This window comes from Arvicanthis niloticus, chromosome 13 (genome assembly GCF_011762505.2).
Source record: "Arvicanthis niloticus isolate mArvNil1 chromosome 13, mArvNil1.pat.X, whole genome shotgun sequence".
Lineage (NCBI taxonomy): Eukaryota > Metazoa > Chordata > Mammalia > Rodentia > Muridae > Arvicanthis > Arvicanthis niloticus.
Genome location: NC_047670.1, coordinates 69,720,545 through 69,743,132, shown reverse-complemented (window position 1 = coordinate 69,743,132; position 22,588 = coordinate 69,720,545). Strand labels below are relative to the sequence as shown.

Below are 22,588 nucleotides of genomic sequence, written 5' to 3'. Positions count from 1 at the left end.
AGAGACTTACAGAGATTTAAATTGGATAGAGAAAATGACGAAGAGAATTGAGATCCCCCATTCACTCTGGGCTGAGAACCAGTTGAGATGGGCACACATGTGCCGGATGTATGCTGTGTGCCGTACATAAAGGGTTCTTCATAGGACCTGAACGTACAGCCACTGTCTCGGGGGTTCGTAGGGAATGGTCGTCTTGTGTGAAATATGGATTCAATACAGTCATGATACCAAGAGATTGAAGCCATGGGGGAAACATAACTGGAGTTGCAGAGGATGGATGGGCTGGGCAGTGAGGAAGACACTGGTTGGGTGTGGATTAGGATATAAAAAAAGGTCAGTCAGTCAGAAAGTTTGTCATTAAAAACAAAAGGTCAACGTGGTTCACCTAGCTGGTTTATAAAGAAAGAAAAACAAGTGTTGGCTCATTTTAAATTGCTGGCTTTAGTATTGCTAGTATTAAATCCAAATATAATGGTCAGAGGTTTTATTATTTTGTGCATAAATATATACTATTTTGTTGTTGCTTATGAGGACAGGATTGTTTGTTTATCTGTTTGTTTATTACTATATGTCTGTATAGCTTGTGACTTGTGTAAAGAAAAGCTACTGATTTTGTTGTAGTGCTTCTGTGGCTCAGTCGTTATATTAAATGGCTACTCATATCTTCTCCTCTTCCAGGCAGTCATTAAGCTTACCAATAAATGAGAGCTGTTAGCCCATATCCATCATGCGTGTAATCATACTAGTAAGAGCAGTGACTCTGTGAATCTTCGTCATACAATGATTTAACCTGTTTAACTATGGTATCTACATGGATAGTTTTATCCATGAAAAATTTGTGCAATAATCAAGGTTAAAACTAATGGAACCAAACCATAAATGAAACAAAGGATTGGCTGCTCTGACACTCACGGTTTCTCTAGAAGAGAAAGATGCTTCCAATATGTCTACCTAGGTAATAGATGGGCATCTCTGGGGTTTCATCTTTTTATCTGTCTAGGGTTTTCTAAAGGAACAGAGCTTATAGAACAAAACTGTTAAAAGGAGATTTATTAGAGTGGCTTGCATGATATAGTCTGGGCAGTCCAACAATGACTGTCTCATACCAAAGAAGCCCAGAACCCAGTAGTTTCTCTCAGTCTATGAGGCCAGATGAGTGTTTCCATAGTCCCAGTCTGGAGGATTCTTGGAGAGTTGCTGGTCTTCAATCCAGTCTGTTAGAAGCCCAAAGCTGGGTCCTCATAGGTGTTAAAGAATGTAGCAGAAGTAACAATATGGTGAATGAGCTGCTGACAAGACTGAAGGCAAGCAGACTAACAGCTTCCATGATGCCACCTGCATGTGGGTTGCATCTCTCCACTTCAGGTAACCTGGTCAAAAAGACCCCTCATAGACATGGTGCCCAGCAGCCTGGCCTTCAGTTGATCCCAGATCTTATCAAGTTGGCAAGCATGAGAGCATCACAAACCATTAAAGGTAGGTTTAGTTATAGATCATTTGAAAAGGCACTAACTGGGCCAAATACTTATTATTACAGAACACAAAATCGTATCTAGTTGTGCCAGCTGGGCAAGCATATTCCTTTGCCAACACTAGATGCCATCATTTTAAGATCTTATTAAATTTAAATTAAATTAAAAGGAAATAGTAGTCTTACCATCTTTATAAATATATTATCAAAGCTCAGAAAAAAATGTTTTTGTAACTATGAAAACGAAAAGAGTATTTTAAATTTTGGTTAACTTTTTATTTCAGATTTCAAAACATTAAGAAAGATTTGCTTAAAAGGTGGGGTAATGGTGTTTTTTATAGTATGTGTGGTTTTGCAATTATAGTGATGCAAAAGCAAGCAGATAGCATGAAATAAGCCTTTGACCTTCTATACATGTAGATATTTCATCCTATTATCAGTTTTCCATTTGTGTTTTGTGGATATGTCTCTTAAAAATGAAGCTGAAATGAAATATATCCACGATTTGTTAGGATGGAGAGCTGGTTTTAGTGACCACTCTAAGGAAGGAGATGAAGTACAGCTCCTACTTCCAATAAAGTGTGGACAAAGTGTATTTATGCCGGAGGCTCAGAGGCATCCGACACCTGAGCCTCTCCCTTGAGGCCACTAAGATTGAAATTTAAAATATGAAGAATAAAATATAATTGAGTGGAAGAAATCTAAATTGGTCTACAGATGCATTTAATGGAGAAATGATTTGTCCAAACCCCCAAACAATGTCTCTTAATGTTAGCCATTTCTTCTGTCTTTCTCTCATTGACTCTGTAATTATGTTTTAGCTTCTATTACCCCAATGCTATCCCTTTATGACCCCAATTTTCTGACTGGCCTTGTCTGACCCACCCAGAAGCCTGCTTAAGCATTCAATGAATTCTTTATGAAATTCGCTTGTAATTTAATCTTCTCTGTGAGGCTCTTTTGGGAGCTTTGTTCTGCTGTCTGGCTTTCTGACTGGAAGGCCGTTGGCAAATACTGACCCTCATTTTTCACCCCCGTCAGTAGAATCTCAGGGAGAACCCAAACAGTCATCCAAATATTGACTCCCATTGTGATGTCTATACTTATCCTGTGGCACTGGATATCTTTTAGAGATATATGGTCCCAATTAGTGATTTGACATCTGTGTTTCTAATCTGTTCTCTCTATATTTGCATTTAAAATGCTTTCATGCTTCCTCTCAAGCCTCCTCCCCTAGATCATGTGATATGCTCAAGCCTGGTTATGTAGACACAGTTAAAGAAGGCTTGGCGATTCCTCCAATCACCTCTGCTGTCCTTAGTTATTATGTCACCTAGGAGGGAGAGATCTGAGAAATGGGTGTACATTTTTTTTTTTATTGGGGAGTGGTAGTCATCTTAACCTTGTTACTTTTCTAGTAGTGAAAGTTTCTGATGACTCTGTCATCCGTTAGTAGTTCAGACTGCTGCTACTACCACTACTACTACTACTGTCTTTTATTAGTGGCTAAGCCTGACAACCCATTCTGTTTCATAGAATCACTGGATTCTCCTTTCTGCTCTGTTTGTCGTGCAATAAACAGCACGTTTATGTGAAAGCACACAAGCTCATGCTATCCATGACAAATCTCATTTCCTATTTGTGAACCTCCAGCCGTAGTGTCAGGACTTGCTGCTAAAATAGCTCCTTTCCAGTAAAAGTCTTACAACCCCGCTTTCTAACATGTAATTTTTTTTTTTTTAAATTAGCTTTCCTACCTGTCAGTTCTACTAGATAATTGTGGGTTTCCCTAATATCCCCTGCTGTGGAGGCTGTAAATAAATATGTTTCTTCTTACTTCATCTTTGGCAGTACCCATGTTTTAACCAGCTTTTAGGTTTGAGACTGGTAAAAAGGAAAGCTCGCCCACAGTGTATCTTCTGTTTATAAAGAATGACACAAGCCTCTTGTGTGGCGTGAGCTTTGGTTAGACTGCCCGTTGCAGAGTGCTTGGGTAGGTACCATGATATCTCACTTTGTTCTCCTTACAGCTGCTGGCTTTCATGGTTTACATAACTTCTTTTCATCCTTGTAGTGATAATCGTATTGCTTGAAAATATTTGTTTGCCATTGGATTTGGCATCGTATGCACACAGGTTTTACAGCGCTGCTCAGCCAAGTGTGCTTCTTGTACAAGGGCTCCTTCTCCCTCTGGGCCTTGGCCCTTCTGCATGACTCTCCGGGGATGTCCATGTCACGTCTCCTCCCATGGCTTCAGTGTTGTCATAGTCACCTTCCACTTCCTACTCTGATAGAGACTTCAGCTCATTGTTTGTATTGTTTAAGTTCAGTGTCCTTACCTTGCCAGTACTGCTCGAGATCACATAAGTTCTCCTTACCCTTCCGAAGAGGTGATACAATAGTATCTTTCACAAGAGACAGACTCTTTACTGACATATGTAAGAACACACCCTCAGCTACGTGCCTGATTTCTGGTTCATGCTACCTATGACCAGGCTGAGAGAGGCCAGAGGTAATAAACGTGGCAAAATATTTTAAAATAAAATCAGGATAAACATGAAAGGATGGTGACAGCAAATGTGTTCTCTTCTGTGTGTGAGCATAGCTTTTGGAACGGAGAGGCAGTGACGGGGGATAGAAACAACACTGAAGAACATGGAGTGTGTCTAATAAATAACTCTCGAAGGTGCTGACAATGCATTATTTACCTTCCCACCTGCACGGCAGTTCCTGCCATACAGAATTCCCCAGGGAAATTTCTTTTGCAGCTTGCCTTCAGCCAAACCTGCTGAGAGACTGAACTGAAGGGACAGTCAGCTCCAAGAGGGTCATTACCTGTCAGTCTTTGATTCAAATCCTTGTCTGTGGTCAGGAAGTGATGAGGTAATCCTTCTGGACTCATCTTTTTGTTGAAGGGACTGATTTAATCACGCAAGGGCAATGTGGATGAACAATATTAACGTAATGCTAAGATCTCTGTCTCCAGGGACCATTCTGCCTTTTATAGTCTCTAAATTATTGGAGACTCTGTGCACATTTTCCATAAAATGGTTTCTGTGAAAGTGGAGCAATCTGAACCTTACTAGTTTGGTCTCTTCCTCTCTCTTTGCTTGCCGTTCATATCCCCTCTTTGACATTTGACTTTTTAAGTGTGAATACCTAGTTTGTAAAGCTGACCTTATTTTTGACTGTGTTCTTCTGGCAAATGGGTAGATATTTTTAGAACTTTCATACTGTTCACCTTTAAATACTTTGGATTCTGTGAACCAAAGCTGCCTGGCTGTTTCCAATCCCATTCAACAAGCAAATTACAGTTTAACTGTGGTCCCATGGAAGCTCAGCATTGCCTAGCACATGACCCTTTATGAAGTCACATTTTAGACACAACATACATCTAGAAGTGAATGAATATAAAATAGAAATAAAAAGCCAAAAACTCTAACCCTGAGTTTCTTATGTTTGATCCTTCACATGACTGATATTTAGTGTTTCAAAGAAGTAATGATAATGTTCTTAAATGCAGTGAACAGGGCCTTGGCATTTTCATACTCTGATTCCAACAAATTGTAAGGAGTACACACTATTGTGAACTATAATGACATCTCTATCTCTTGCATAGATATTTAAAGCTTACTTATGTTATAATTGCAAATTTTGAGACAGACACCATTCCCTCACTTCTCACCGGATGCCCTGGCAAACCAGTAATCTCCACTTTGTTTCTGAGTTAGACTTTTATATACCCCATGTGTTGCTTTGAGTGAGAATGGCCTCCATAGGCTCACATGTTGAACACTTGGTCCCTAGTTGATGTGAAACAGTTTGGGGAGTGTCTTAATTAGGGTTTCCATTGTAGTGAAGAGACACAATGATCAAGACAACTCTTATAAAGGACAACATTTAATTGGAGCATGCTTTCAGGTTCAGAGGTTCAGTCTATTATTATCAAGGCAGGAAAAATTGTAGTATCTAGGCAGTCATGGTGCTGGAGGACCCAAGAGTTCTCCATCTTAATCGGAAGGCAGCCAGGAGAAGACTGTCTTCCATGTGACTAGGAGGAGGGACTCAAAGCCCATCCCCACAGTGACATACTTTCTCCAACAAGACCACACCTACCCCAACAAGGCCATACTTCCTAATAGTACCACTCTCTGGGTCAAGCATATTCAAATCATCACAGGTAGGATTTGCAGGTATGGCCTTGTTGGAGTAGTTATGTCCCAAGGAGTGGGCTTTGAGGTCTCAAAAACCAAGTGCCATACTCACTGTTCTCTGCTTTCTGTTTGTGATTTGAGATGTAGCTCTCAGCTGTTCCTGCTACCATGACTTTGCCCTGCTGTCATGGGTTCTCATCATCTGGGACTATACACTCCACTAATGGTTTTCTTTTGTAAGCTTCTTGGTCATGGTGTTTCAACACAGCAAGCAAAGTAGCATTCAACATGAGTGTGGCATTGAACAGTCATTCTTCTTCTGTGTCTAGCTTAATTTGTGCTGAGTAATGCTCTCTAGTTTCATCTATAGTGTCTCAAATGCAGTTTCCATCATTTTGAAGATCCACTAACTTTCTAGTGTGCTCCTATGTGTTTGTGCTTCAGTGTATGATCATACTAAGAACAGTGCTATAGTAAACATGGAAGCACAGATCTCTCCTTGAGATAAATTGATGATGTCTTCTGTGGCATATGGCAATACAGTCATTGATCACATGTTCTGACACTTGAGATAATGATTGTATTTCCTATGGTTTATGGTACTAGGGTTACTGGGCTGCAGATACTTATAACTGCTTGTATTCTGTTGAGCAAATCTCTATGTTCCAGATGCTTGTGTGGATGTTTGAGACAGTAACACTAACATAGTCTCTCTTCTCAATATATTTATAGTTAGTGAGAGACACCAGATTACCATACAAGGTCCTGGGCACCACATTCTAGATACACAGAAAGGAGTGTTGCTGTACAGAGCAAAGGAAGATCCTCTTTGCCTGTGATAATCAGGATGAACTCTGAAAGAGTCATATCAGGGTGGATTAGAAGTTTACCTTTTCACTGTAAAATCTTACCTGATTGTTGCTAAGAGCTCTCATCACTCAGGTGTTGAGATAACAGTTGCTTTCTTATTTATCTTGTTAAAATGAAGTTAGTCACCCATTTGTTTTTAACCAGGTTTTATCATTTTTTTCATTTAATGGGGACAGAATGAAGTCAATTCTAAGTGAAATTTATAGATTTATAGCGCCATATGCCTACATCAAAAAAGAAAGGTGTCAAATTAATAACTAAATGATATATCTGAAGGTCTTAGAACATGAAAACTTACAACTAGACAGCAAGTGATATCAAATCACACCTGGGATTAATGAAATAGAAATGGAAAAAAATACAAAGAATCAGTGAAACAGAGTTGGTTCTTTGAAAGGATTAATGAGATTCACAAATCTTTAGCTAGATAAACCTAAAGAGAAAAAATCAAAATTAATAAAACTAGAGATAAAAGACAAGATATTATATAATAAACACTAAGGAAATTCAGAGAATCGTAAAGATGTACATGTATAATATGTAATATATTATGCTGGCTGACAGATCTAAAATAAGTAGATTAATTTATAGAATTAATTTAAATGGACAACTATCTTCTAATGAGATAGAATTAGTAATTAAAAATGTAACTAAAAAGTGTTTAGGGCCAGGTAGACTCAGCCCAGATTTTTATCAGGTTTTCAAGGAACTGATACTAACCAGTACACCTTGAACATTCTTCAAAATAGAAGAGACATTTCTGAATTATCTTCATGAATCTAGTATTTCTTCACAACTCTAGAAGAAGGAGGAAGAGGAGGAGGAGAAGGAGGAGGAAGAAGAAGCGAAGAGGAGGAGAAGGAGGAGCTAGAGTTGGTATGGGCTGAATTTTTAAAGAGTATAAACACAAAATACTCTCAATCAAATATTTAACCAAATTCAATGACACATTAAAAAATTATCTCTCATGATCAAATCAGCTCCATCCCAGAAATGCTGGGAGGATTTAACATACATAAAACAATAAACACAATCCACTATGTAAATAGATTAGAAGATAAAAATCTGACCATTGCCTTTGATGGAGAAAAGCCTTTGACAAAATCCAACATCCAGATAAAAATCTTGGATAGTCTAGGGAAACAGGGAGCATACTTCAACATAGTAAAAACAATATACAACAAGCCCACCAGTAACTTCTTGCTATAAAGAGAACTCATGCATTTTGTCTAAAACCAGGAGCAAGACAAAGATGTCTATTATCTCTCTTCATGTTCATCATAGTACTTGAAGTCTTAGCTAGAACAAGGAGACAATGAAAGATATAAAGGGGGTACAAATAAGAAAGGAAGAAGTAAAAACAAGTGTATGCAAACAACATTCTATGTCTAAAAGACCTTAAAGACTCACCAGAAAACATTTAGAGCTGATAAACAAATTCAGTAAAATAGCAGGATACAAAATTAACACAGAAAAATCAGAAGCTTTTCTATACACAAATGATAAACATATCCAGAATGAAATCAGAGAAGCAATTTCATCCACAATAGTGTCAAATATATATGTTGAAATAAATATAAGGAGTTTTTAAACTTACAATGAAATCTTTAAGACTCTGAAGAAAGAAACTGAAGGTATTAGAATATGTAAAGACATCCCATGTTCATGGATTAGTATAATTAATATTTGATTAATATTGTGAAAATGGGTATCTTTCCAAGAGCAATATAGAGACTTAAAGCTCCATCAAATTCCAAAACGGAATCATCAAAGAAATGGAAAAAAATCTTCAAATTATTATGAAAAACCAAAAGACCAAGAATAGCTAGAACAATCTTAAACAGTAAAAACAATTACAACAACAAAAATACACAAAGAAAAAAAAACTTCTAGTTGTAACACCATCCCAGATTTCTAGGTATATTACAGAGCTATAGCAATAAAAATAGCATGATACTGACATAAAAATAGATATATTGATCAATGGAATAAGTTTGCAAACCCACACATAAGAGCCAACAATGCACATTTGAGAAAATACAGCATCTCTAGCAAATGGTGATCAAAATGGATGCTTACATATAGAAGAATGAAAGGACACCTCTGTGTAGCATTTGCACAAGATTCAACTCAAGATGGATCAATGACCCCAGTGTCTTGAATCTAATAAAGGGAAATGTAAGGAATATGCTTGATTTGTTAGGCACTGGGAAAGACTTTCTGGACAGGACCCTAATCGTGCAGTTGTTTAAATAATCAGTTGACAAAAGAACAACATGAAACTAAACCTGATTCTGTACTTCAACAGATGCCATCATGTGGGTCAAGATGCAGCCTATAAAATGTTTAAAAAAGTTTTACCAGCTAACTATCTGGCAGAGGTCCAGTAACTGGCATTTAAAAACCTAAAAGCAATAAGCATAGTGAAAATACAAACCTAATTTAAAAATAGATACAGGACTAAACAGATAATTCTCAAATGACAAAATATAAGCTGTTGAAAGTATTTTTTTAATATTTGACATCCTTGGCTATCAGGGAAGTATAAATTAAAACTACTTTGAGATTTCATCTTACCCCAGTCAGAATGTCTAAGGTCAACCACACACAATGTATTTGTGTGCCTGTATATGCACACATGCATGCATGCATGCACACACGCACACAAATGACACATATTAGTATGGATGTGTAGACTCACTATTGGTGGATGTGCAAACTGGTGCAACCACTGTGGAAATCAGTATGGACATTCCTCATAAAGCTAAAAATAGATCTATCATGTGATCCACCTGTAACACACTTGGATATACACACAAGGAACTCTGTATCCTACCATAGAAATTCTTGCTCATCCATGTCATTGCTGCTCGACTCACACTAGCCAAGGAATGTAAAAAAGCCTAGATGTCCATTATCTGACTAATGGACAACGAAAATATGGTCCATTTATACATTTCTCAGCCATTAGGGATGAAGTTATGAAACGTGGAGGTAATTGGGTGGTGCTGGAACTAAGCAGTCTGAGTTAGGGGACGCAGAGGTCCAGTGTTTCCTGACAATTGTGGAGGTTGATGCTGAATATTTAAATACTTGTGTCTCATTGTAAATACAGAGTTCAGGAAATTACCAGGTGACCTTGGGGATGTGGGAGTTTCAGGGGAAGGAAGAATGACCACAGTGTCAGAAAGGGGGAGATGGTAACCCTGAACAAGTTGTGACCCCTGGGTGGATAGTGGGAGGGAGGGTGGAGGAGGAGATGTGAGGACGGACCTAACACTGTAAGTCTCCTGAAGACGTTATGTAAAAAACTAAAGCTGCAGAAGCTTCCTGAAACACAACCACTTACATATCTAAAAAGATCTTAAATGCAGCACTGTCCAATAAGACAACAATGCCACAACTATACCACAGAGTGACAAATGAGAATCCTGGTCCTGGAAATGGTTACCTCTGTTGGAGTTGTTGCCCAGTGGAGTCCATGGACCCCTAAAATGCCACAGGCTACTGTCATTGCTCTTGAGGACTCTCCAGAACATGATAGTATGGCTATGGCCTATTGCTGAATAGTGATTAAATACCAAATCACAAGTGTCTATCGGCAACTGGGTAGATAAAGAAAATGTGGTATATATACACAGTGGGATATTTGATTGTCACAAAATACAATGGAATACTGTCATTTTGACAAAATCTGGAAGATAGAATGTTAGGTAATGTTACTAGACAAAGGCAAGTCCCACACGCTTTGTCTCCTGTGTGGAAGCTAAAGAGCTTATTTCAGAGCAGAGGAGGGTATGATAGTAATTACTGGAAGAAAATAGAGATGTGCAAGGAATTTGGGAAACAATTCTCAGAACACAGCAAGAGAAGAGTTGTCCCACCACACACGGTGGTGATTACCAATCACAACAGCCTGTTGTACATTGTTGGAATAATGAAATAACTATGCTCATTACTCTGATTGGTTCAGCACGCTGGGTCCATATATTGAAATATCATGACAGGTACTATTCTGTAAACAAGAATAGTAAGAAATTAAAAATACACAAAAAGAAAATATTCTGTACTAAAATATTGTAGACACATTTGTGTTTACAATTAAAATGTTGGTGACACACTCATAGCCATCTTATATGTCCCAGCTTAATGATTTTTAAGCAATAGACAAAAATACCTATCAGATAACATGGTATGTAATGGTCCCACTGAGTATCTATATGGCTATCAGTGTTCCAAACCTAATGTCTTTTTCTTTTAAAAATCATGTTTCCTCTGGATAATAAAGAATAGTTTTTCAGCCTAGCTGTAGTTCAACAGCTTAAAAATTAAACAAACAAACAAAAAAACAAGTCCAACGCTCAGAGGTTGTTTTTAATCGGTATAGCGTATGTCTGGGAAATAGTGAGTTTTAAGTGTTCTTCATATTTAGGTATAATAAATGCTTCCCAGCTTGAGTAGCATGCTCAGCTGGATGTTTATTAGGGTGCACACACACAGCACAATATTACGATCCTGGGTCTCCTGGTCTTTGGATTCGGAGTTCTCCTTCCCAGATGTACTCTAATACTTTCCTCTGCCCGTGCTCCTCTCAAATGCTCATCCCATGTGAAGCTCTTGAAGGACTCTGTCCGGGCTCTGGGTTGTATGTAGGTGCTTCCAGATGTGTGTGTCCATAGTTCCCTACACTTTGCTGCCATCCCTTGACAATAGGGAAGGAGCTTCTTACTAGGCAGGAGGTTTTCTATAATTTTTTCCTCATTCCTGGTTTGACCATGTCACTCACATCTTTAAGAACTGATATGCTTCTCCCGTGTCTTGTTTTGTTGCTGTCTTCTTTTCTTTGAACTTGGACAGCACAAGTTTGCTTTTCTAATTCTTCATGCCCAGGTCCCTTCTCTTCAGGGCCCTCCCAGAGCTGAGCCCAATTAATGTTCCTGTGGCGCTGTCCATCAGTAACCTACCAGGACCCCACATTGCAGGGAACTGACTTCCTCCATTTCCTGGTAGCTGTCAGCTGCCTGTAGGTTTGTAACTAGGAACAGATCCTTGTGAGCCCTCACCTGCTCTTTCATGCTGGAATATTAGCTGACTTGATCTTGTACAGGCAACCACAGCTGTTGTGAGTTCATGAGTCCAACCACCTGCCATGTCCAGAGCCACTTCGACAAGTTTCTTTAGCCCCTCAGTTGTTACAGTCTTCTGCATCCTCAGCCTGTATGACCCCTGAGCCATGGCTGGAGGAAACGTGGACAAACAGTTGACAGTAATCTACTCTCAGCATTTTTAACATTTGTGCTTGTATTTTTTTTAAATTTCCAACTGCCGCAAAAGGAAGCATCCCCAATGAGGGGTGTGAGCTGGATTAACCTGTTAGTAGGATAAGTGTTTAGAAGGCAGCTGGATACTGTATTAGCATAGCAAGATGATAGCACTCAGTTCTTGCCTAGTGTCTAAGACTTCCCTATCCACAGGTTCTTGGGAATGAGTTCCCTTCTGTTGAGTGCACCTGAAATTTTGTTCAGCAGCTCCTGGCTACCCCTCACTATATTCATGTATCGTTATGCACCTCTCAGCGAACTGCACTTTAAACATGTCCTCCCTATAGAACCGTTTTGCCAACACTGGCCCTGTTCATGTTTTGCCTGCTTGGGGTCTTCCCATGTTATTTCCTGAAGTACTGATGTGTGTGCCTTATAGCAACATGGATCATGCTTTTCAATGCACAAAGTGTCTGTGTCCAGTTGCCTCATTGTAGTATCAGAACAACACATAGCTGAAAGGTGCCACCATTGTGAGAAAAACATTTCACAAGATTAACTCAAATAGTAGATGTTTTGCATGTTGACTGAATCTACTAGATATTCAGTACTAAGAGAACATACATAGAAGTGTTGTCAGATGGTTTCCAATTCTGGCTTTGAAATATTTGACAATGTGCAAATTTCCCCTTTTTATAATATGTGTTCTACTTTCCTTGTCAATGAAATGTGTCGCCTCACAGTTATTTCTGTTCCGTTACACCAACGGATCTAGGTATTGCCACAATACTGTATTAGCTTCAATTCCTTATAACCATTCATTAGAATTTATTTATTTTTAATCATCTGAGGCCACAAGGAATTCCTTAAATCGTTTTCTTTCTTAAAATATTCTCGTTTATGGAATGCGGACTAGAATAGAGCGTTGAAGTGATGGCGCAGTGCTTCAGAGCATGGGCTGCTTTTGTCAAGCACCTGGGCTTGGTCCCTGCAGCCACATGATAACTCACTACTGCCTGTAACTCCAGTTCCAGGGTATCCAACACCCTCTTCTGGCCTCAGTGGGGGGACCAGGCACTCAAGTATCGCACAGACATACACAGGCAAAGCACCAACTGACATTAAAAAAAAGAATCAAAATACTAATGCTTGCTAAATAAAATTAGTTTTAGATTTTATCTTAGCTTGTAACTTAAGGAATTTTGGCATTAATTACTTAGTCAATTAATTAATGTTTTACTCACATGTGTATACAGTGTATGTATTTGCTTACTAAGGGGGATGGGCATAGCTGTGTTAGTCAGAGGACAACCTCAAGAGTCACTTCTTTCTGTTTGCATGTAGGTTCTGGAGATTGAACACAAGCATTAATTAGCCTTGGTGGACTCCACCTTTCCCACCTCAACTATCTAGCCAGCCCATTGGTTGTCATTTAACTGAGAAAAATTAAGTTAAAATCAAAACCCCTCAGTCCCTCTTGCTCATAGCTGGCTATAAATAATCTTTGGTTCTGTTCTTTAAATACTCAGTTTTTCCAGCGTGTAGACTTCATAACCCAAAGGCTGATCTGGGCACAATCTTTTCAATGTTTTCTCTTGTTCTATTCTGGAGGTTATTTTTGTTCTTCTCTACTTCCTGGATCCTCGCTGATGCTGGATTTATGGTATTTTAGGATCTGTTTCTCTTTAGGAGAATAGGCTACTGACCTAGATTGAGCCCCACCCCCCCATGCATATCCTTTCGTCCTGTGGAAGCCTGGAGATGCTGTGTGCTTAGGTGGGAAAGGGGAAAGGGGAGTTGAGCACAGCATCTCAGGATCTTTCTTCCTAAATCTAATATTAGTTTTGCAAACAACTAAATTCCCAAACAATTAATGAGATTTAGTTAAAGGAAGCAATCATGCATAATTAATGAATTTGTGAATTATTTAAGCACCCTGGAACTCTGTTCTTCTTAAATAGCATTGGCTCATAAAAATTGACATTGCTGGGGGGGGGGGAGGGGGGAAGGAAACATTTTCTCATGGAGTGGTCCAAATAGAGACATGATTTGAGCCTCCTATAACTGATGTCAACAGCTTGCTACCATAATACAGATAAAGGAACACGACGTTCCCTGTTGCAGATGCTTGGATCATTTTGTAAGAAAGACCCAGCCTGTAGAACCTTTATAATTAAGATTCAAACTCCAAAAAATGAGACTGAAGGAGAAAATTGGGTTACTTATTTTCATCAACTTGGAAACTGGAAGAGCATTTACCTACCCTCCTCCTCCCCCCCCCCCGAGAGAGAGAGAGAGAGAGAGAGAGAGAGAGAGAGAGAGAGAGAGAGAGAGAGGAAGAGGAAGAGGAAGAGGAAGAAGGGAAGGAAGGAAGGAAGGAAGGAAGGAAGGAAGGAAGGAAGGAAGGAAGGAAGGAAGGAAGGAAAATCAGACATTAAGGTTTAGTCATGCAGGCTGGTGCTGGGTGCACAGGAAACTTAATGAGAAATGAGACCCTGTTCCCTCCTCAAGTAGAAATCCATTTTTAAAAGCCAACAACCAAACAGAGAGAAGGCTGTGTGTTCAGCACTACAGGCAAGATTTAAGCATTATAAAAGGGCCCAGAGAGATTACTTCCTGTCAGCTAGCGGATAAGCCTTTTACTATGACCATGCTAGGAACTGACAGCAAATAAGTTCAGATTACAAAACAGTTGGGTTGTGCCAAGCCTGTAGAGCTGAGCTGGCTTTTCAGATGATGAAGCATCTGTGGACATGTCTGTTGAGTGCGCCTGCCCCCTGCGTGGGTTTTTGTCAAAAATCGTAATAAAGGACAAATACGCGTAATAGTAGTTAATGAGAAAATTTCCCCTCCAGCCGACTGCCTTTAGACATCACCAACACATAGCTAACACCATCTCACCACGTAGCAGCCGCCAGTGCTCTTGGTATGTCTGAGAAGTCTCCCAAAACAAACACGGAATTCAAAACCATTTTATGAAATGCTACCTCTAACAGACAATGTAATCAACCCAAAGAGTATCGACTCTTGGTACATTCATTCCAAAGGGATTTTAAAGAAGCAGTAAGCACCGAAGCATCTCCAATTTTACCAGCCTTTGTGTCTTTAACTTTTCTTTTTTGGTGTTGCTGCTTTTCTTTTCAAATCAATTTTTTTTTTAATGTTTGAGATGAAAATATAATTACATCATTCCTTTCTTCCCTCTCCTCCAACTGAACCCTTCCACTCACTCCCCTCTGCTGTCTTTTCAATCCATGGCCTCTTCTTTCATCAATTTTTGTTACATAAATATATGAATATCTATAACAGATATTCCTAAATATGACCTGCTCAGCCTGTATAATGACACTTGTATGTATGTTTTTAAAGCTGACCATTAGGTGTTGGATAAGCAATTAATGTGCCATTCCGTGGGGGAAGACTATCTCTCCAGGTCTCAGCATGCCTGAGTTGCCTGTGGTTCTCTGGATAGGGTTGAGGCGTCATAAGCTTTTCCCCATCCACCTTGGTGGGTCCACTGTTGTCCTTGTTCAGCTCATGTTTGGGGGGGGGGGTCACGTTGGTGGGACATTATGGGTGCAGCTTCTGACAGTAGTAGGAGACACATCTCACAGTCAACTCACGATCTTCTTACCATCTTTCCTCCCCCTCTTCCGAAATGTTCTCTGGGCCTTCCATGTCAGAGTGTTGTGTAGATGGCTCCACTCCACAACTTTGCATTTTGAGTGGTTGTGGTTTTCTGTAATGGCCTTGTTCTGTTGCAAAGAGATGAGGGGTGAGGACTGCACTTATCTCTGGACATAAGGCCAGATATTTAGAATGTACTTAGAGATTTTGCTGCTTTAGTAAGCGGTGGTTGTAGTTTTTCCTCCAAAAATTATGACTTCCCCCGCCATTTGTAGCTGGCTAGGCTTCCTGCACCCGGCTTCATTCCCCTGTTGCTGAGCTAAGTCCAATCATAGAGCTGTGGGTTAAGGTTGAATGGTGCTAGGTCACTCTCTAAAGGTGTTGGGAAGTTGAAATAGACAACATGTAATTTCAATCTACTGATTTCAAAGAGAAACTAAATGTGGAGTCAGTGAGCAGACTTTAGATGTGAAATATGACTTTCCCTTCTGATTATATATTCTAAAATATTTCAGTTGGATTTGAGTTTTTTCTATGCCAGATTGTAGAAGTTAATTTGAAATTCACTGGGGGAAATTATAGTTCGTAGCTCTGCTTTAAAGAGCAGTAAATCAGGATTTTATTGTGCAATTTCGGATTTTCACAGTTTTACTGGCTTCTTTTACTTATCTGTTTCTCAGTCTGTGGTCATCAATCATTTCCCACTTTTTAACAACTGACGACTGTCACTTCTGCTTCAGTTTTGTCTCCATTCTTCCTCGCTTCTATTTGCGTTGTCCTAATGGGTGGGAGTAAAGGTAATTAACATGAATTATTTTTGCAGATTCCTCCATAATTATGGTACCAGTGACTGTAGTGTATGGTGTTTACCATAGCTTTGTTAAAATGTATATGCCTATTGTGATATCAACCCATCAATTTTCCCCATGTTGTGAGTGTTGCTAGTTAATTCTGAACAGGCTGTGCATGTGAAATTCTGATTGACAAAATTGTATAATTCATGATCCTAACAGTACTCCGCAGAGCTACAGGAACAGCAATGATTGTGACTGTGACAGGCCACAGTCATAAAAAGCATGCCACTCACGTGGTCCAACTGTTGTGGCTTATTCTGACTTCAGAGGGGTTAGCTGCTTCATGCACAAACTGAAATGGCTGAATGACTGAACACTTCTTAGCGAGTTTCACTTTCTCATATAGTAAACCACATATAATACTAATTGGTTCAACATGGATTTTTTTAATATGCCCCAATTGTGACAGTGTGCTTTCAGCAGTTAGACGATTTGAAGCTTAGGGCTTTGGAGCTGAGTCACAAGAAAGTTCGTGTTGTATGCACACAGGCACACTTACAGATATACAATGATGTTAGGAAAGAAATGAAGGCTTTCTGACTATAGAGCCGTGCATGCAATCAATTAAAACAGAGCTCAGTGACGCAAAGTCATAGGAAGTGATTTTGTATCCTGGCAGTTCACTGGAGAATGGCAGATGCTATTAAGTTCTGGGAATCCGGATTTGGTTTAATGGTGCAGCATCCACAGGTTTACGCCCGTCCCCGAGACTTTCAGACTTGCGTGGGGAGAAGTTGGTTAAAAACACTCTATAGAACTAATCCACCTTCCCTCCTATGTTAGATACTTGATCTCCCCCTGGCTCAGTGGCCACATTTTACCCTCTGGCTATCCATCAAAATTTTTCTTTTAGGGTGAAACTACATTGAAAAAAAGAAAAAAGAAGTCTTTGTTATCTCTTCAAAACTTGTTCATTAAGCATTTTGTTCTTTCCTGGTCTTCCTTATGTCTCTGCTTGTGAAGAAACTTCTTCAAGGGACACTGAGCAACCTTTTGGAGCTCCTTGTCCCCAGTTCCATTGTCTCTCCTACTCTGAATCCTAGGAGCCTGGCTTCTGTAGTTGACATTGTCCTGGCAGCTGCCTTTGTGTGCGTGAGGCCCTAGCAAAGAACTGGGAGGCCTTAGGGAAAGAACTGGCTATATTTCCTTACTGCGTCTTTCTCTGCCGTCATGGTCATGGGTCAGCTCCTAGACAGCCTTTCAGCATAACTCAGATCCACTTCAGTAAAACCTTTTCCTCCTCCTCTGGATTAGACACAAGCCAGTGCTGACCTGCTGTGATCTAGAGTCTGGGTCCTTGGCCAGCCCTTCAGTGTGTTCTTCAGCCTCTGTCCTTCTGTCACTCTTCCTGTCTGATCTGTTTCTTTATCATTTGTGAGTTCTTTCATTGTAGAATCCCAGCTTACATTCTATTGAAATGAGTTCTAAGTGGGTCTGTCTGCCTACTAAATAGCGAAGGCAGAGATCGTGCCTCCTTTGTGTTTGAGTCCTGGTACCTACAGGGCACCGGGCATGTCCAGGGAGCAGGGGCACAGTTTGTATAAGTTGTGAATGGTTGTATTCTCGCTAGCTTCTTTTTGAGAAGCTCAAGGCACTTTAATGGTGGTGTCTAGATTCATGCCCCTCAAGTTTTCAGAAGTCTTTATAGCTTTTCAGAGTTTCCTCACATTTTTCTTTTACAAAACACAGAAGCAGCAAATACTGTTGGCATCCTGGATATTCCACATAAATTTATCTTAGCATATTGAAGATCACAGTAACTCATCAACATTCAAATGAAGAAAAAAAAAACAAAAAAAAACCTCACTTTGGGTTCCCATAAGCCAAGCTCTGCATCCCTGCCTGATGCCTGGGAGGGGGTAGAGAGTGTGCCCGGTCCCTTAGTGTTTCCCTCCCTGCCCTGTTCCATGTGGTGCCCCATTGTTCTGCAAGTTGCCTAAGTCGCCTATTCATTCTTGTCTCTTGAATTAAGAGTTTTGAGCAGAAGGTCCATCTGCTCTGAATGACTATTCAGTTATGCTAAGAATTTGCATGAGGAGAATTTACCCTTGGGATTTCACCGTTTCCTTTCACCTCTGTTCAAGAAAGGCCACAGCATCAGAATTTTTTTCTTCTATCCTCCCTTGGAATCTAAGAGGCTGCAGCTACTGAGTCCCACAGTATCCAAAGTAACAACCTTTGAATCCAGGTGCTGAGGAGAAGTTAGAAAGGTTCATCTGCCATTCGCTTATAAAATGCAGTATATATTCCATGTAAGCGAATGTGCAGCAGGTCATATTCTGGTGCGTTGAGTTTGTGAGATTTACTAAGGGAAAAAAAAAAAACCACCGCACACTTTAAATTACACACCGAAGAAATATTTAGCAATCAGTTGCGTTTATTAAGTAAACACATATGCTATTTTAGTTCATAATGTGACATATAGTGTACAACTGACATATCAGTTGCTTCATTTTAAATATTCATGAGTGAGCAACTTTCAGCCAGCCTGTAATATAATTTATATAATTAAGTTGTAATATTTTCCAGCTAGCTCCCTAAAATTTATAACCGATTCTCTAGTAGATGTATTTTTGTAGTTGAGTTTGTTAGTACAAGCTGAGTAAGGGGATTAGTTGAAGAATAGCTTTTTAAAAAATCTGCATGGTTTCCATTATTTAAATATATTCCTATAAATAAGCAGCTAAGTTTTAGTTTAAGTTTTAAAAGATGAAAATTAGATTACAAACTTTGGTATTAATATTTATACAATAGTATCAGTCTAAATATGTCTGATTTCAATGTTACCAATTGAGACTGGCAAGTTATGTTTTTAAATATGAGAGGAAATATAAATCCCAAAGAGCAAAATAATATTTTTGATTCATATAAACAGAAGTTAAAGGAAAGATGTATGTTGACACTGTAAGTTCCATATGTCTAGAAGAGAAGGTTGGATTTATTAAAGTTGAGGAACAAAATGCTAAAGTCCGTTTGCATCAGACACTCCTCTTCCATTTGTCCCCAAACCAGTTATCCCGGGTGCGTTTATATGCAGTGAGGAGTTTAGCATCTATGACAGGTGCTTTCAATGAAAATGATGCAAAACTGCAAAGCAAAATCAGTCTAAGGCCTGAAGCCAAATAATGATCCTGAAGGTCAGCCTACTCAGTGTGGGGGCAGATCTTAGGCTGTTCAGTGGGGGGGTGGGCGGGGTTAGGCTGCTCAGTGTGTGTGTGTGTGTGGGGGGGTTAGGCTGCTCAGTGTGTGTGTGTGGGGGGGGACTCAGGCTGCTCAGTGGGGGGAACTCAGGCTGCTCAGTGGGGGGGACTCAGGCTGCTCAGTCGGGGGAACTTAGGCTGCTCTGTGGGGGGAACTCAGGCTGCTCTGTGGGGGGAACTCAGGCTGCTCTGTGGGGGGAACTCAGGCTGCTCTGTGGGGGGAACTCAGGCTCTGACCAGAACAGGAGACAACATTTGCAGTGTGAGCTGATGATTTTAAAATAAGAGAATCCCATGTTAGTTCAATATTAAGTATTTTGCAAGTTTCATAAAGAAATGACTGGAGACCACGTACCTTAACCAATTACAACATGCTTCCAAGTTTCTGAGTTATGTTTAAAGTCAGTTTTTCTGTCACTGAGGTGGAGGCAAGCTAGGCCCATATTAATCCATCTCAATGTCTTAAATGAGGTGTCTCAACTCATGAATATTCATGTAAAGTAATTTAACCCAAAAAGCATGAAGCTTACATGTGGATGTTGTAATTAAAAGGGCTTCCTAATTTGCCCTAAAATTCTATAGTATATTAAAATGACCAGGCGGTTGTTGGCAAGGAGGTGCTCACTTAGGGGTCTTAAGGAGAGTGTCTGCCATTAGCCAGTCAAGTAGCTGCAAGCTTTGCTGTTTTTCCATTTTTACTGAAAATAGAGCTTTTTTCATATAACAGCCTGACTGCGGTTCTCCCTCCTCCTCCTCCCTCCTCCCTTCATCTATATATATCTGCCCTCTTCTGTCTCTTATTACAAAACAAACAGGCTGCTAAGGAATAATAATAATAATAATAATAATAATAATAATAATAATAATAATAATAATAATATAATTTGACAGAACAAAAGCTAACATAAGGAACAGGACAAAGCCCAACTGAAGGAAAAGGGCCCATGACAGAGATGTGCAAACAGACACCTCCTCTTTCCCTGTACACAGGAATCTCCTAGAAACACTAAACTGGAAGCCATCATATATGTGCAAAGGACCTGTAGTGTAAAAAGAAAGAAACATATAAACAATTGAAATAAAAATAAAAAATGAGATACAACTTTTAGAAGTCGTGACACATTTTGAGACAAAGAACCTCCAAAGATGCTTTTGAATTCATGTCCTGTTGGCATCCACTGCTTTGTGTCTAGTCTGCCCTTATCCAGTGCTCTGTGTCTAGTCCGCCCTTATCCACTGCTCTGTGTCTAGTCTGCCCTTATCCACTGCTCTGTGTCTAGGCTGCCCTTATCCACTGCTCTGTGTCTAGTCTGCCCTTACCCACTGCTCTGTATCTAGTCCGCCCTTAAGAGTTGTTTGTTTCCCTATGGAGTCCTGGTGGAGAAAAACAAAATTTCCATTTGTAAGTGGTTGTCCACTGAAGATGGCTTGTGGGTTAGGGATGGGACCATGTGTCTACTTGACCCTTCAGCTCTAGGACCCCATCTGGTGCAGACCCGTGCAGGCCCTGTGTCTGTGAGATCATAGGCGTATCGTTCTTATTGATCCCCGATCCCCTCTGTCTCCTCCACTCTTTCTGCCTCCTTTCCCACAAGGTTCTGGGTGCTGTGAGAGGAGAGATTTGATAGAGACACCCCCTTTAAGGTCGAGTGTTCTGAGATCTTACTGTGGGTGTCTGTACTTGTTTTACCTGCAGCAAGGAGAAGTTTCTCTGATGATGGCTGAGCTGGGCACTGATCTTGGCCAGCATCTGTTTTCTTTCTTTTTAAAATTTGTGTCTATTCGTTGTCCACATATTGAGTCTCATGAAGGCATTTTCATATAAATATGTAATGTGTTTTCAGCATATGAGACTTAAGAAAGTCAGACTCCAAAGGTCCTTTCCAGAGTCTTAGTCTGGCACCTTGGCAGACCTCATTTTTCCCGTTGTGCCTTGTCGTACCCTCTCAGCTTAACGTGCGTGGTACCTTACAGGAGACCGAGTGTCGGTTTTAGTCACTGAATCATAGAGAAGTCAAACAGTAAGGCAGTGGTCTGCACATCTCTGCACCGTGTTTGCTAACAAGACTTTGGCGTGTCTGTCTTTTATTTTGAAGCAACCTGCCAGTTCCAAGGACGGAGCTACTTTGAGGGAGATAGGACCGCAGTCTACTCATCTTCTGGAATGTGTGTCTTGTATGAATGCAAGGTAAGCTTGCTCTCCGGGCCTCCCAGAATCACCTGATTATGTCACTTCCATGAATGTTTCCTAACAAACGTCCCCCCTAACCAGGCTCCCTTCAAATCCTAACTCAAAGAGAAAGTGGGACTCTCAGTGACAGCTGGGATAGGAGCAAATTTCCATGATCTTTTCAAGCATGGAACCTACTTGTTATGAAACAATTTTGCAACAAACGAAAACAGTTACTTAGTCAAATCAGTTTTGTGAAACTGAAGAGTTTCTGATTCAATCACCTCCAGGCCAGTTCTTGTGAGGACAAAGGAAGAGAGGAGAGATTCCTCTTGTTGTCTCTCATGTTGTTGACTCTGGTGAGAAATATCACTCAGCTAACTGGAAAATAAAACACGAAGTTATCTAGTAAACATTAATTGTCATACAGAGATATCATCAATATTGATTTTAAACGGATCGCTGAAGCAAATACTGTAGATTGTCTCTGTCCTGTGGAAGTTGGCTTGAAATATAGCAAAGCACACAAGGCAGCACCACGGCCTACAAAGGGCACGTGAAGAGACACAGGAAACGGGCTTGGCTTTCCAGGTACAAGGTCAAAGAGCAGGAGAGCACAGGAAATCACCACACCAGTCAAAGCTGTTTTTTTTCCTTTGAACTTTTCCACTTGAATATCCCTTGTGCGTGGATTTGACAACCCATAGATCACATGTAGTATTAAAATTAAATACAAATAATTTAATCTGATTGTATCAATAAACTACTAGTTACAGAATTAAGGGCTGGGGAAAAGAAAGTCATGAGGGTTTTTCCAGGATACATGAGATTTCAAAGGAGGTCCATTTCATGCACATCCATCAGAGAATGTGTGAGGATAAGCCAGTCAGAGATGCTAAGAGGTAGACTATGTCCGGAGGGACAAGGGCTGTGGATTCTTGTCTTTATAGTGTACCCGGGAGGCTCTTTTTATTTACAATC

The 22,588-nt window shown here is 40.0% G+C and overlaps 1 protein-coding gene across 3 annotated transcripts in view; it reads left to right on the top strand.

Moving 5' to 3' along the window:
• Positions 1-22,588, top strand: part of Nell2 (neural EGFL like 2) — a 285,634-nt gene that overhangs the window by 103,424 nt on the left and 159,622 nt on the right. For all 3 annotated transcript variants that reach the window (XM_076911953.1, XM_034517056.2, XM_034517055.1), the window contains exon 11: positions 21,534-21,625. In XM_076911953.1, coding sequence (XP_076768068.1) covers positions 21,534-21,625 — 92 coding nt within the window. The remainder of the gene's footprint in view (positions 1-21,533; positions 21,626-22,588) is intronic.